The 17,396-nt window shown below is 39.4% G+C and overlaps 1 protein-coding gene across 1 annotated transcript; it reads right to left on the bottom strand.

Annotated features, from left to right (window-relative positions):
• Positions 1–332: 332 nt before the first annotated feature.
• On the bottom strand, positions 333–1,220 carry LOC130621470 (probable caffeoyl-CoA O-methyltransferase 2). The gene has a single exon (XM_057436755.1). It carries the CDS (start codon positions 1,182–1,184, stop codon positions 411–413), a length of 774 nt encoding a protein of 257 aa, XP_057292738.1. The 5' UTR covers positions 1,185–1,220; the 3' UTR covers positions 333–410.
• Positions 1,221–17,396: the final 16,176 nt, after the last annotated feature.

Here is a 17,396-nt window from a genome sequence, read left to right as displayed (position 1 = left end):
AGTAAGAAAACATGTTGAATAATTTGCATTAATTAAAAAGAGCACAGATGATCCACACTAATTAAGCAAAAAAAACATAAACTGAATTAGATACTTTGCAGAATAGTTTAAGTTAAATCTACTTTTTTTTTTCATAATTCAGCCAGAAAGCTAGCATACATCTTTATACATCTCTATACATCTCTATGCAACAAATTTCAGAGCACTTGGATTTGAATCTGTGTTGTTTTGGTCAATTTGGTTAATTACAGATTTTTAGATGTTGAAATTGTATAAACATTTATTTTCTATTATTTAATGTGTATTGATTTATTATTAATATTGATTTAAATATTACAACATATAGTTCTAATTAAAAAAATCCTTTGTGCTACCAAAATTTAAAAAAATTTTTAAGTCACACTGCATGTTCAAAGTTTTCGACAAAATGTAACACCATCACCCAAATTAAAGAAAGAAATTTGAACACGATTATCAGATTTGATTTTTTTGTTCAACTTATCAATGGATTGAGTAGAGATATTCCACGTTTCTTTGCTTTGGACAACTTTCCCATGCTGCAACATGTTATCAAGAACAATAAGACCACCTTTTCGAACAAGCATCAAACCTTTTTCGTAGTACATGTCATATCCTGGTTTGTCGGCATCAATGTAAACAAAATCAAATGTGCCGGCATGACCCTGACTGATTAATTGGTCCATTGTTTCCCCAGCAGGTGCTATTCTAATATCAATTTTTTCTGCTACATTTGCCTTCTCAAAAAATGGTTTTCCATGATTCACATATTCTTCGCTGATATCTAATGCATACACCATACCATCGGATGGAAGGGCAAGTGCACAATTCAGAGCATTATACCCTGTATATGTTCCAACCTCAATGCACTTCTTAGCATCCAGCATATTGAGGAGTAAGCGGAAAAACTGTGCTTGTAAAGGATCTGTCAACATCAACGACATTGCAACATTTTGTTGGGTGTACACTCGCAGTTCTTCTAAAATCTTGGGTTCCCTTAAAGAGTTTTCGGTAACATAATGAACAATTGGGTTGTTATCTTCATATGACTTGAAGATGGTTTGGAAAGATTTCTTCCCACACCACCTTGATGAAATCAAATATCCGAACAAACTACCTGCAACCAAGGAACCCGCTGCAACAAGAACAATTTCTTTACTAAACATTTTTACACTTCTAAAAACAAAATGCCAGAAATAATTGAAACTAATTTACACTTTTGTGAACTAGAAATTAAATCCCAGCAAACTTTTACAAAAATTATGGTGTGACAGAAATTAATTATGAGAAAAGGAAGAAAAAGGAAATTAATTTATTTATTTAAACAGGAACATAAGGACCATCATTACAGTACAGTCTGAATGTAATCTACCGCGTACACGCTAATATCACACCTTTGCGTGGAGGATGGCAGTCGTTTGTTTTTTGTTATTTAAATCCCTTAAGGGTTTTGCGAGTTTATATTTGCGTGTTAAAAAACAATGCGCTCGCGTAGAAATATCAAAGCAATTATATTTCTTGTAATAGCGAGATGCATTGTGTAAATGTATTGATAAGCTATTCCCTTAAGTATTAGCGTGAAGTAATTAAATAATAAAAATCTTTCGCAAAGTTTTATAATACATTGTGCGAGAATGTATTGTTGACTTAATTACTTGAAAAGATTCCAGCTCATTTAATTTAAAAAACATATGAGAAGCATTGTTCACTACTATTAAATGACTCGCGTGTTTTTTTATTAAAAGAATACAACTACAGTTTATTTTTGTAGAACAAATGGTGTATATTCTGAAATTAATACAATATCTACATATCTCGATGAAAACATTTCCTTCTTAACAAACAACGTAAAATAATCCTTCCGCATACTTTTTTATTGAAACAAATAAAAACATTTCTATCGCCGCATTTCGTTTTTAAACTTTTAAAATGCAATCTAAAAAAACATTTCTATCGCTGTTCTTTTTTTTTAAACTTTTAAAATGCGATCTAAAAAATCTTTTCTATCGCCGCTTTTCAGTTTTTAAACTTTTAAAATACGATCTAAAAAAACATTTCTATCGTCGCTTTTCGCTTATAAACTTTTAAAATCTGATCTAAAAAAAATTTCTATGGCCGCTTTTCGCTTATAAACTTTTAAAATGCGATCTAAAAGAGCATTTCTATCGCCGCTTTTCGTGTTTAAACTTTTAAAATGCGATCTTAAAAAACATTTCTATTGCCGCTTTTCGTTTTTAAACTTTTAAAATGCGATCTAAACTTTTATATTTAATTACTGCAATTAAGAATTTCAATAGAGTTCGCGCAAAATAGATTGCTAAAATTGATCTTGCAACCTATTGGGATTAAACAATCGATCACGTGGGGTCATTGTTTATCAGCGAGGCAATTATTTTCTTAAAAAACAAAAGCTATCGCAATGTTATTGTTGTGTGTAACTATTCATGCGAGTTTCGCGTCCACGGTAGATTACATTCACACTGTACTGTAGGTTGTTTACAACTGATAACAAAGATAATAAAGCATATATAGTATAAAGCTTGTTCAAATGTTTCTGAAAGTAGGTTAAGGTAGCGGTATGGTAAATTACACCTCTTCTGTATAAAGCTTTTTTTTCAACTTTTCTTCTAAAAAAACATTATAAAAGTATACATGTACTTGTTAACAAAAGTTTGTTCTACAATATGACGGAAAAAAAATTGTTGTAACAGATTAAAAATATAGTCGAAAATCTAAAACAGTAGGTGTGGCCAACTATGAAGGGATTAGTCTCAAAAGTATACAAGTTTTCAGGAAAAAAAATATGTTCACATGTTTAGCATAGTCTAAATTTAATCGTTTTGAAAATATGACTTAAAATATCTAAAAGTTCATGAAAATAATACCTAATTTTTTTTTCTTCTTCTTTCAATCACTTTTGCATCCAAATCCCCTGACCAAAAATTAAAATGAGACACACAATTAGAGATCAAATACTCATGAAGCCAAAAACGAAAATTTCATGACGTCATCTAATGTATTTTTGAGACAGATCCCTTTTAAGAAGAGTAGGCAACCAAAAATTTCATGAAAAAATTATTCAGAGATATTTGTTAACAAAGTTTTTTCTTTCGACCTGTGATTTTTTACAAGAAATTAAAAGAGAATATGTTAATGATATGTTAGTTATTTAAAGTGAACTCTTTTATTCAACACATTTTCTGCATAAGAATGCTCTGTAATAATAAAGCAAAATAAATAATTCTCTAATCATTTGTTTCTGATATGATGATATTTTTTCTCACGTCAGGGGGTTGAGGGTGAAATATGGATAAAAAAAGCAGGAAATGTAATAATCGTGAAAATGATTCTATTCAACTCTCATTGTTGTTTTGTGAAAATATTTGTTATATTAGAATATAAAAATGCCAAAAGCAATTAAAATTGGAAAAAACATGAGAGATGTTGGTCATCCATAACCTCTTTCCGATTTTTCTTCTTCATTTCGAAGACATTCTCTCGATAACGAAAATAAACTTATAATAATAAAAAAATGACGAAATGCTATATTATATATTTCAACCTTTTTTCCAGTGCTTTTTGTCTCGCTATCTCACACCTTCTGCATAAATATATATATTAATGCAGATATATTAATGGCCCTCTTCCAATCTGATCTAGACTGTGTTAGATCTATAAACTCAACTTCCGCTGTATCAAGTCTGTCCTTATAACCTCCTGCCAAGTCTTTCTCTGTCTAAATCAATACAAAAAAGACTTAGACACGATCAATATTGGTATGCTGCAGGGTCATTGTTTCTATATCAAGAAGATGGATGTATTGACGCAGCATTGGCAATGCGAGGTTTGTACACAAAGATTTACCAGATCCGAAAATCTCACACGACACAAGAATAACAAATGCGAAGACATCAAGACAAAGATCATTTGCAAAGGTGAAAAGATCGAGCGCATGCAGAGTAGCTCTGAAAAGGTATTCTATCCCGATAAGGGTTTCAGTTACGCGGCATGCCAATGGATTGAAGCCATGTCAGAGCAAACAGGCTGACACATCCACCACGCGCTTTGTGGACATGGAGGAGAGCTTGTGATACGCGATGGTAGTAAGACTGTATACAAGATCGACGTTTATGATACTCATACTGAGACAGTATACAAATATCACGGCTGTAAATGGCATGGATGCCAATGTCAACCACAGCCAACCAACGCAGATAAAAATAATTTCAATCGTACAAAATTCAAAGAGGACCACATTCGGAATTTAGGCTACAACCTGGTTACTACATGGGAGTGTGAAAATCCTCCCAAGGTTAACAGGTTATTTAAGAAAGAATTCAGAGCATATCCCCATTTCATCGTTTTTGATTTTGAGGCTCTCCTTGCACCATTGAACCAGCAGCAAACGTCTTATCTGAAATATATATCAGAGCATATACCCGTCAGCGTAGCCATTCACGATAGTTTACAAGAACATCCAACATTCATCATGAATGAAGACCCAAAGGTGCTTGTGCAAAAATTCCGTATTGTCCAAGAAGTTGAACGTATATATCCCAAGCCGGATGATTTCGATACAATGCTCCCGGAACAAACTCAAAATGCTTGGCACGAATGGATAAACCAAGTGACGGTGATGGGTTTTAACAGCGGTAAATACGATATCATTATGATAAAGCAATATTTTCTCGAACAAATTGCGGATGATGATAATATCAAAGTAGCGAAAAAGGATAATGATTACATGTTTCTAACCACCTCGAGGTTCAAATTTATCGATATTAAGAATTTTCTCGCACAAGGCTTGAGTTATGAAAGATGGTGCAAATCGCTGGATTGCAAATGCTACGAAAAGTTGAAACATCGAGGCCCAGTCGATCATGAGGCGTTTTATAGCACTCTCAGTAGTAAAAACACCCTATCACCCGAAGATTACCAGACGTTCAGAAATGAGTTTTTTAAAAAAGAATGCGTCACGATGCTGGATTGGTTAGCCGAATACAATATGGCCGACGTAATACCATTTATCGAGGCCGTCGACAAAACCTGCAATACATACTACGAGAATGAAATTGACATTTTGAAAGATGCTGTTAGCATCCCGAGTGTGTCGATGCGCTACGTTCTGAACAAGTCTCTGCGGTTGAACCCGGATATAAAGCTTTATGCCCCGGGTGATCCCTGTAAGCATAAATGTGAGGGTCGTTGCACCAAAGCCCGATGCAAGGATTGTAAACAGGTTCAAAACGCTTGTACATATTGTACAAAGAACGAGGCCTATGAACTCTTCCAAACAAGCATGGTAGGTGGCCCAACTATCGTATTTTGTAGGTACCATGAGAGTAATGTGACGGGTATTATCGCATATTTATAACGAACCAAAAAAGTGCAAGACTATACTGGGCTATGATGCGAACATGCTCTATCCAAGCACTCTGCTACAAGATTTTCCTTGTGGTAAGGAGAAGTTGATAAAAAGGGCAGACCCTGCTGAAAGAATAGATGATCTGGTGCGAGACATTCTTGATGGATCGCTCTTCGGGTTTGCGCAAGTTGACATTGAGGTGCCTACTGAGTTGTATTACGGCTTGTTATCAAATACTCAAGTACTCACGTGGTAAACCATTCGCTTGGTTTCCTGAGGTATGAAAAATTCAGTGAAATGTCCCCGTTATTTGTGGTTAGAGAGATCGCTGACAATCAAATTCCTCAGCATATGCACGATTATTTAAACAAGACCGGGCGAAAACGTATCCCTGGTACCAGGAAGCTGTTGGGAGTAATAAAAGCTGAGAAGATCCTGCTTTGTACTGACCTGCTTAAATGGTACCTGAATCATGGATTAAAAATTACGGCTTGTTATCAAATACTCAAGTACTCACGTGGTAAACCATTCGCTTGGTTTCCTGAGGAAATAGCGGACGCGCGTCGCAAATCAGATAAAGATCCTGATAAGCGCTGCTGGCGATACTGCAAAGCTGAAGGGTAACTCGTTCTATGGAGAAATGATCGAGGATCTGGCGAGACATAACAATACAACATTTACAAAGGATGAAAAGGTAGTAGATGCGGCAATGAGGAGCCCATACCTGGAGGATCTTGAAGAAATTGGAGCGCGTACGAAGTAAGACGGAGTAAACAAGGCGCTTCCATTAATAGAGCGTCCCAATGCGGGATATATGTATATCAATTGGCTAAGCTGCGGATGCTCGAATTTTACTATGACTTCCTGGATAAGTACGTAGATCGACAAAATTACGAGTACCTTTATATGGATACGCGTATTTTGCAATGTCTGGAGATAAATTACGTGATGTTGTTCGTCCTGAATTAATCAAGCAGTACGATGAGGATGTTAAAAACTGGCTAGTCACCGAATAATATTCAAGCCGCACCGGAGGGCTGTTCAAAGATGAATTCATCGGTCATTGACCGCAAAGTGTTATTTCGTCGAAGGCAAAGACGGCACGAAATTTTCCTGCAAAGAAATGTCGAAAAGGCAAAATGAGGTGACATGGTCAAGGTATATGGAAGCACTGAAAGGCGTGCTAGATACCGCTAAAAATGTGGGCTTCCGCATACATAACCAGGGTATGGTCACATATCAACAAAACAAGCTGGGTCTATCAGCGTTCTACGATAAGAGGGTAGTGCTAGAGGATCGTATACACACAAAGCCTTTAGATTTATAAATGACGACTATTGTCCAAATTGTATATACTGATAGTATATACAACAACAAAAAAAAATGGAGGAGACCAAATGCTGCACACAATGAAAAACACCTCGGATATGGAAAACCAAAGGCTCTGAGTGGTATACTCGTAGAATCAAAAACCCTCTGGGTTCAAACAACAACAAAACAACAAACACCCAGAGGGTTTTGTCCAATATTTTGTTATCGGCCATTGAAGTTTTATAACAAAAATAATGCCTTGGAAGGAAGATTGCGAGCGATCCTTTTGTATGGGTAACTGTGATCACCCAAGGCGCTGGGCATGGGTTGAACCATTCAGTAAAACCGACAGTGCAGAAATAAAAAAACAGTAGTACAGGCTGCTGAAGTACCGCGGGACATACCACATGTCACGCGGCCTGGGATAGAAATATTACGACCTATGCGCGTTGATAAGCATTAAAGGTGTTGTGAGGCACCACCTTTATACAAAGCTGTAAATAAAAATGGAGTTATTACTACTGATCGCAGTGCTACTACCTTATGTCTTGATTATTATCAGTTATTTCAGATACAGATCCTTAATAAACATGGCTCACAATTTATCGGAGATACTTGATGTTGTAGATACACCAGCAGAAGCTGTTGAACAAAAAATAGATAAACGCCAGGCTTTGAAGGATATACGAAAGACCAAGCCACACCTCTTAGGAAAAAAATGTACTGAGACATTCCTGGACAAAGCATCATCCGAGGTGATTGAGAAATATACGCCGAGGTAGTTGAAAAGGAACTCCATGAGAGGCATTGTCAACTCACGCGCTTGGGTTATATAGCAAAACCATAAGCAATTTTATATAAATCGATGATGTAGAGGCTCTCCGTAATGATCTGGAAAATGATTTGATTATCCGGGAATCTATGACCGATCTTGGAATCCTCGTTTATACAGCATTTGGCAAATTTTTAGCGCCTTTGCTCGTTGCCGCGCATACGATTAATCACACAAAAGTTTCACAGTCCAATGATGAAAAGGAAGAAATAGAGAAAGAAAAGAATGTTTGAAGAATTGGAAACAAGGCTTTTCGAAGAGATTGTGATTCCACCTTCAGCTCTTGGCGACATAAGAGGAAATGTTTATACCCGACTACGGCAAATGTATATAGACACATCTTCCCACATCCTAGGCATTGGATTGAGCATTTCGGATGTGGATATTGGAGACGTTACTATTGACCCCAGCGATGGCGAATGTATGGCCAGCGTGTATTTTACATTGAAACATGTTATTCCCAAACTGGGTCAAATCATATCACGCACCAAGGTGCAAAATTCTAATCCGGTGGTTATCTCATTTGATAATACAGACAAAAAAATAAAATAGCAATCCGGTTTAATGGTGACGATGATGAATATGAGATTACACTATGCCAGTGCGTGGATCATGGTTGGAACAATCAGCTGCCGTCTTTCATCAGATTTGTGTGTGTTGCCACAGGTCCCTCGTGGTTAGGGAAGTGATTTATAAGTCTCACGACTTATAAAGAAATGAGCACTGAACAACCGCAAGAGAGGGTAATAACAATACCAGTGAAGCATCCTGGTAGAGTAGCACAAGGTCACAAATTGGCGGCACTGATGAAGAAGAGGAAGGAAGAACTAAGGCAACAAGAGAGTGCTGTAGAATCTACAGTCAGAACCTCTTCTGAGGTGAGTTTTATACAGTCAGGAAGTGGAATATACATTGGTGGAGGCCTTATTGCAATAATCGCATGTATTGGAGGTGTCATATATTTTACTCGTAAGAGACCCGCGGTTACCCAGCAGCTTCCTGCAGTGGCTCAGCAAAAACATTCAAAGCCCGAGATTGATATTTTTCGCATGCGCTAATATAATAAAGGATGAGCAGCAAAGAATATCGAAAAGAAGTTATTGATAGCCTGTGCGAGTCCGTAAGACTAGTGTCATATACTATCCTACTAGCGCTAGGTGCGAAAAAGGCGCTAGGGGTTTCAAGACCAGGTGCGAAAATGGATTTTGAGGACGGGGTTAAACTCGCTGGATATATGACTGGTGCGATCTTATTTGATGATTATGCGATAAAGCAAGGCTGGTACAAGCGTTCGATGATGCCTCCAAAATAGAATAGTCCAGCGAAAATTTTTGTGTACCTGGTGGTATACACAAAAACAACATGGAAGAGGCCAAATGCTCGAGATGTAATCACTTTTTATCTTTAAGCAATTTCAGGATCAAGGGGAATGGGCAACGGACGAAATATTGTATCAAATGCCTGGATAAAAAGAAGGAAGCACAAGAACGCAGTAGATGCGTCGAACATGGTAGGCGGTTATCCCGCTGCAAGGGCTGTGGAGGTGGATCTATATGCGTCGAACATGGTAGGATAAGATCAACATGTAAGGACTGTGGACGAGGAGGTAGAATCAAATGTCTGCATAAAAACGGGGGAACAATTGTCCCATATGTGATTTCCCTGGGTATCAATATCACCTCATTCTAAATAGGATTCACTATGCTTTAAACCATGATACAGAGATAACCTCCACCGAGTATCGTTACATTCATGAAGCATATCCAGGCTCAATTCAGGGATGGGATGAACTGGGGAAACCGTAGGAAGTGGCAGTTTGGCCACAAGGTGCCACTAAAGTATAGGGAGAATGGAGAATATCCCAGCGATGAAGTACAATTAGCGAAGCTCCACTACACTAATATGCAACCCTTGTGGGCGGATGAAAACATGGTAAAAGGTCATCGACATATCTCTGAATAAGCACATACAAGGTTTGTGTATACCCGAGGGTATACACAAGTTGAATAAATGACTCTAGACATTGTTAAAGACCCGTGCACAACAATATTTACAGGCTCCAAAGGATGCGGGAAAACGCAGCGCGTGCTCGATCTTTTGGAAAATAAGTACAAGGGTCATTTTCATAATATAGTGATAATCTGCCCCACCATCCGCTGGAACAAGACTTATCTCGATAGAGTATCGCTTTGGAGAGATGACTATGTATTTCTAATTGACCAAGGTGAGCAGTTATTTGAATGGATCGAGAAGCTGTCGTCGCTGCTGGCAGGTGAAGAAACATTATTTATCGTCGACGATATCATAGCTGATGAATCTCTCGACAAACGAAGGCAACCCTTACTTGAACTCGCAATCTCTGGTAGACATCGAAGGCACAGCTGCTGGATCCTTACGCAAGCTTACACGGCAATCCCTAAGAATCTCCGCCGACAGAAAAAGCAGCTGTTTATGTGTTATCCTAGTGAACGCTCCGATTTAAAATTGGTGGACGAAGAAACTAACCTGGTAGACGATTGGGACATCATTAAAGCTCAACTTAAAGAATCAAAACACGCGTGTTTGTTTATCCGTCTCGAGCATCCTCAGACTTTGGCTGTTCTAGAATAAATATGTCATATGAATTGATAAAAAAACAGTTGAAAGCCTGCCACGAAGAGATGGACAGAATACCCTATCTAGAGCGGAGTCTGGAGGCCCTTCAGGAGGATCTAAGGGATGTATTAGAAAGGGAAACGAATACCAAGTATTTTTTCTTAAACGTCATACTCATTGCGACCCTGGTTGGAACAATTATGTAAAATATAATGTCACTTACCTTAAACACATTGCCTACAATTGAGATATTATTAAACAATCAGGGTCAACCAATGTTTAAACGTGCTGATCTGGGAAGATTTCTGGGTATTGTTGATATAAAGGCGACGTACAGAGATGTAAAAACCACGCCTCGTCATGAGATAACAGATGGTGCGTTAGACGCACTGTCCAAGGAAGTAACCGGAGACGATGCTTTCATGACATTGGATGGTGCATTAGAGATTGTACATAGATCTCGAAAACCAAGGGCTATTGAGGTCATGAAATGGTTAACTAAAAGAGGTGTGGAAAAATTACAAAATGAAATCAAAAAACATCGTCAAGCCCTGGCAATACTCAGCGATGATCTTCAGGAAAGGGACGTAACTATCGCAAACCTTGAGGATGATCTTCAGGAAAGAGAGAAACAGCTCGATCTACGAACATTGGAAATTGCGGGACTTCGTCAGAGATACGTAACACATGCCAATGATGCGGGCAAGGATAATGTAATCATGATTTTTCGTAAACATACAACACCCAAAAACGATAAGTACCATCATCTTCCATATTACTGCGCCCGCGTACAAAGACGTTGTATTTTTAAGAAAAGGAGGTGGATCAGGCTTCAATATCCTGAGTCTGAAGAAATCGTCGTTATAGATAACGCCAATAGGATGCATGCTTTTAATAGATTCGAGGAAGAAGGACATATGGAGCGATACATATGTTACTTCAAGCTAATTGGTCTTACTCGCGACGATCTCTGTGACCTTGGTGATCCGGCATTAGAAGATTAGAGACGCGTGGTTTTGTGTGTTCATAACACACAAAAAATCGAGAAATTTACTATTCTTTCACATGCTCCGGAGGTATTTCAACATCCTCGGGCACCAGTAGCAATTCTTCCGCCACACAACTTCGATTGGGACCTCCATCAAGATAGTATAGGAGACGGGTACCAGTTACGATACGATCCAGTCTGTACGTTTTCTTGCTCCAATAGGCATTCGTGGCGCGTCTTTTTTGATCCCCATGTTTTCCCCGGGTTGTAGCAGATACAAATGCAGCCCATCTTCTAATAGAGGCTTTTCCTCGGGATATTCCTCGCTTTTCGCAAGTGGTACTTCCTCGACTTTTATCGCTTTCGAAGGTTTCATGCCAATCATAGCCGTCTTGGTGTTGTTCATGGTTTTCACAATATTATATAGATTTTTCACCCATGTGGTACTAGTTTTGTCAGTGGCCAGCTATTGTGCGTCCTGAGGCTTGAAAAGTTTTTGTGCTAATACCTTATTATATGATTCGACAAAAGCTGTGAAACTGTGGTTATATTTAGTTGTTGCGCGTTTTATCTCGTCGTAACGTCTGATTTAAACTCACTACCGTTATCACATTGGAAGGTCTTCGGATAGCGGAGAGGTCCCACTTTGTAAATGTCCTTCAACATCTCAGCTACTTCCTGACTTTTCTTGGTTCTCAATGATCTAGCCACTTTGTAGCGCGAAGCTACATCGATGCCTGTGAGGATGTATTTGTAGGTATTTACATACAATTTACCATGTGGCATGTACAAGATATCAAACTGGTGCATTTGATTCGGCTTTGTGATTGTGAAATGCGGGTAATCAATGCGCTTAGGCCCTTTGATATGCCTTAACCGGAGCAACTGACGACTAAGCCAATGTATGACTTTCTTTTTGGAAAGACCACTCTGCTCTGAGAGTAGTTTAATAGCTTTCCGTCCAGTCCATAGATGTTCTGGAGAATAGTAGATTTGACTTAGTTTTTCCGCTTCCTTCTCAGTAACAATATGCTTTGACATTTATTAGATATCTAAAAACGATTACATGTATTTGTATGCCGCAAAACCCAGCAGAGCCAAGGCCCTACGATGAACGTCAGTTCACCGTCTTGTTGTTGCTTCGAAGGTGTATAGAAGTCTGACAATTTAGGTGCCTTCTCGATCGTCGCGATGAAATATTCTCGCATTCCTTCATCCAATTCTTTGATAGATTGCCCAGCAGCACGCTGTTCTTCACGCCGTCTATTGTACCAATCTATTTTTGCCTGTCTATCCCTTACCCATTGGGCTTGAGCAGATTGTAATTTTTCAACCGCTTTATCATGTCTTCTCCTTTCCTCTTCACCATGACCTGAGAGCTTACTGAAAGGATAGTTTGATCTGCTAAAGGCCAATGCGTTTATTAACGCGCCGCCAGCCATAATCGCGAGACTTGCCATGTTTATTCTATGGTAATACCATAGAATAACGCGTGATACTGAATATTTGGTCTTAATATTCTACATTGTGGAACCTACCATCCACAATATTTAATGATTTGGCTATATTTGATACGATCGTACGCTTGGTGTTGGTATCAGTCAATTCCAGGTCAAACAAGAGCTTTAAACTGCCAGGGAAAATCACGTCGTTTTGACCCATGTTTGGTAGATCAACATACAAATCTTCATTTAGGCCTATGGTGCTTGGTATATGGCTTATCTTCACCCTCTGTTTTTCCCTTTCATTCCATACATCGTTTTTATGCAGATTTAAAATAGTTCCGTGCATTTATTAGTAGGCAATTGTGGATGAAATAAATGCCAATTAATCCGGGATTTGAGGATGACTTTACAGAAGAAACTGATATTCAAGATGAGTCTGAGGAGTTCAGCACTGAGAGTGAGATCCTTCGACCAGAGCCTGATGTCGGCATAGCGCCAGGACAACAGCAGGGATGTGCGCGTAGGCGATTAGATGTTGGACTTAGAGAACAGAATTTAGAGAAAACTGTCGACGATCTTTATGCTAAACTTAGCGAGCAATTAGGATTAAGGCTGTCAACCGATAAAAATTATCATTAGTTTAGGGTCGATGAAAGTAAAAAGCTTGTTTTTAGGGTGGTTACGATGGGTGAACGGGACTATAAAGAGATAGTGATTACGACTACGACCGGTGAGTTAAGAGCTATTACAGCTATAGAGACGGCCTTAGGACCTACGTGTCTGAAGGCCTTAGGTTTTACCAACTATGTTACACCAAACAAAGGCAAAGCAATGGCTCAAAAACTCCTGAATGATATTGATACAGTCGATAACAACCCTGGTGACATCGAGATGCTGCCGCTACTAGAGAAGGTTCTAGATGAAACGAAGAGCCTTATGGAGGATACTTCCTTTACCGAAGCCTTAGACGAACGTGAAAGAAGGGGGTTTAACCGCAAGCTTCAGACTCTCAGCGATAAACTGAAGAGGTTACAGACAAAGAAAGCTACACCAGGTGTATCCGAGGAGCAACAAAAAATTTGGGATAAGGATAGCTGGAGATGACACATCGCTAAGGGAGAAGCTGACTATTCTCTTCAAAGAGCAAGGGATAACTATAGCGAGCATCGTGAGTGCCATTAGCTTGCTCGTGTCGACCTTGGTCTTAGCACTAACAGGTGGTAGTGGGGCAGCAGCAGCAGGAGGAGGTAGTGCTGCAGGCAAAGGTTCAAAGGGCAGGCAAACGGAAACAACTGGAGAGACTGGGAAAATCCCTTAAATATCTAACAGGGAAGGCAGGTGCTGCTTTACCTGGCATTATTGGCACTGTTGTGTCGTTCTTCTTCAGGGTTGCAGCGAGTGTTGTCGAATTCGCAGCGAAGCAGCTCTATTTAGCGATTGCGGGAGCTGTGGGTATAGTTGTTGCATACGTGGGTAACAGGAGGAGTAAGGATGGGAAGAGATCGTAGCTTATTCTGGTAAACCAGTGGCTTATCAGGCAACTATTACATCTATCTCTTCAACCATATTAAGTAAGGAGCAATCTTAATCCCACCGTGATAATGGTAGCCTTAGTTTCCTCGTGAACAGCAGCTTCCTTGGTATCAGGTGACTTTATATGTTGCCTGTGAGGTATGGTGAAGGATGCAGCTTTGGTATTCAGGTCTAGCTCTACACCTACACCTATGTTAGAGGGCGCGATTAAAACGTTGTTGTTATACCCCACAATCTTTCCAATGCGTAGTTCCATGTTGGAGGGGAGCATGTATACGCTGGACATCACGGCGAATGATCTGTCTAGCCGTGAAGTTATCGGCATTAGATCCTAGGATTGATGTCTTTGCACTCGCTTGAGATCCTAGTAGCAAGATCACGTAAACGCGAATACTTTCGCTAAGCTTGGTTAGGCCCTCTGATGTCAGACCCTGGGAGGATGGTATGGTAAACTTTGCCCAATCCCCATCAACCTGCGGCCACCAACGGCCGTTGGTGAGTGACGACATGACTGCTTTGAACTTGTACAAAGCGTTGGGATCAGCACCATATTCACGGCATACCTGCGCATAGCCCGAGGTAGAATAGGCATTATCGTACTGAGAAAAGCCTCTTTCGTATGGCATGGGTACCTTCATTCTCGCTAAAATACGACGCATGTGGTAATATACGTGAAATTTGAAGATGGCGTTTTGGCAGAGATCCCCAACGCCGTTGTCGGGCAATGACAAGCAAAATTAACCTGGATGTTCCAATAATTCAAGGCTTGCCCCTTCCAATTTACACTCACGGGATCATTTAACAGGAACTTTGATAGGATATTTGCTGAACTGTGGAAGGCTACGGAAATGTGTTGAGTTGTACTCACGTAGAGGTCTTGATGCTCCAAGTTAGTTATACCGAGAGGCCAGTCGCCTCTATTAGACTTGTACCTTCCTGTAGGATTATACGAATAGATATTCATTCTTTCTTTAAGAAAGATGCGACAAATGTACATTACGGATATAGAGAAACCTACGATATTTGAGGACTACCTAGGACAAGATACGAGGATCGCCCTGAAATCCATCAGTATACGCCCTACGTGGCTGAATCTCTACAGCAACAACGATTTTACAATACGCAAAGTAGGGCCTGATCAGACAATTCTTCGCATTGAAATCATGAACGGTCTGTATAAGATTGAAGATATCGCGGCCATCGTCAATACCCAGCCACAGGGCAAGATACAACTTTTTGTTCTAAAAAATGGACTATGCAGGCTCCGTGTCAATGAAGGGTACACAGTGGTGATTCATCGACAACTACAAGAACTATTAGGTCTATCCTACAATCCCAGTAAAAAATATTACATGAAAGGTGATTACGATTTTTTCTACAAAACTGATGTTTATCAACGACTGAGGCTCGTTGTCCTCAGCTAGATGAGAATGACTGCCTGATGGACGGTAAAAAGTCGAAGATATTGGCTAGGCTTCCCATCAAGGAGGTAGGATGGGGAACTATGCTTACTTGGACGTTTGATAAGCCTGTTTACCTCCCTTTGAAGGGCTCCACGGATCGTTTCGAGTTCATGCTGACAGACGAGTATCACCATGATAGCAACGTATCATTTGTTGGAATTACCATGCATCTACTGATAGAATAAATATGACAGAAATGAAACTATATCCTAGTTTACCGGCGAGTGCACCGGATCATGAGCCTGATGAAAGTCAAGTCTATCGATTGAAGAAAATCGAAGAGATCAAAATATATCTAAGAAATGAAGTAAAGCAGCGAGAAAAACTCAGTAAGAGATTTGGGATGCATGGTACCTGGATCCATTATATGGACCACATCAGGCGTAGGTATCGCTAGTATGCTCAGCGGCATCGGAGTTCCTCTAGCCGTCGCGATGGGAGGGATCAGCATTGCCGTTGGGTTAGGACAGATTGCCTTAAAACAAGGTGGGAAGAAATTGAACTATAAACGTTAGAAGCATGACTCAATAAGACTCCTTGCAGAGACTAAGCTGAATAGTATTGTCGATTTGATATCAAGGGCGATTGAGAATGGAATTATATCCGACTATGAATTTTCACTAATAAACCAAGAGAAGCAAAAATATATGCTGTTAAAGGAGCAGATTCGACAACGTACAAAAAAGATCGTGGAAGCGATTAATAACCAAGAAAGGCAACAATTAATAGCCAAAGGTCGCGATGAGGCGAGAGTAGAATTGTTAAAAAACTTACAGTCTGCGCAGTATGTAAGCGCTACTTAGACAAACCGCCAGCGTATTCATGATTTTAATGTTTTGTATAAAACATTAAATTACACCAAGCACTTCACCGGTATCTTTATCGATCATAAATCACCGTCATAGATGATATTTCGTTTCTGTCTCGCTTTGAGGCCTCTTATGTACTCATCGAGTATTTTTATAGCCGCGATATCCGAGCATGGCTTGCAATAAGGCCCAAGTGTTTGTGTTGCAAATCTTTATATTTTAGCTTATGAATTGCGGCTATAATTTCACCCTTTTTCATAGTTGAATATCCACGTTTTCCTAGTTTCTTTGCCTCTTTTTTAAGCTCGTTCATGTTTATTTTGTATACAACATTGTATACAAAATCTATCGAGTTTTTACTATACCACAATGAATGGTTCTTCATCGTCATCACCTGAATCGATAATATGTCTGGTGCCATAAAACTCGACAACCTTATACTTGCTCTCCTTCAAGTAGGTTTGCATGTAGTAATTTGAACCCTGCCTGTAGATGCCAGATAGCTTGATTATGGCGCTGCACTCGCAGCTTTGTTTTAGTGGTACTTTTTTGGAATGAAAATCGGTTCTGACTTTACCCTCCCACTCCTTCACTTTAGTAGTGAAGTATTTACCTTTTTTCACGGGTGGGGTGGTGAAGCAATGACCCTCCAAGGACTCTACCTTGGTCAGGATACTCTCATACTTCTCTAGCCACTCGGGATGGTTATATATATCGAATGACATGGTAAGAGAGCAGCCCTCATTATAACGCGAGGCACCATTGGAATAGAGCTTTTTGGGTGTTTTGATCAATAGAGTTGATAGCTTGTTGTCACTATTTTCATAACCAATGACGAAGCGTTCATCTTTGCCCTTGTTTGCTGGAATAGGGTCGCTTAGCACGATATTTTCAATATTTACATCTTCAATATTTAGTGGAGTCGCTTTGGCATAAAAGTCTCTTGAGTTAACATTCTCATTACCGAATTTGAACATTTATTTATGGAAACTGGAGTTCAACTAGGGCTTTTTACAAGGACATTCCTCCGTTGTAGG

The sequence above is a fragment of the Hydractinia symbiolongicarpus genome, chromosome 12 (genome assembly GCF_029227915.1).
Source record: "Hydractinia symbiolongicarpus strain clone_291-10 chromosome 12, HSymV2.1, whole genome shotgun sequence".
Classification (NCBI taxonomy): Eukaryota; Metazoa; Cnidaria; class Hydrozoa; order Anthoathecata; family Hydractiniidae; genus Hydractinia; species Hydractinia symbiolongicarpus.
Note: the sequence above shows the minus strand (reverse complement) of the source record. Positions and strands in the feature narration are given on the sequence as shown.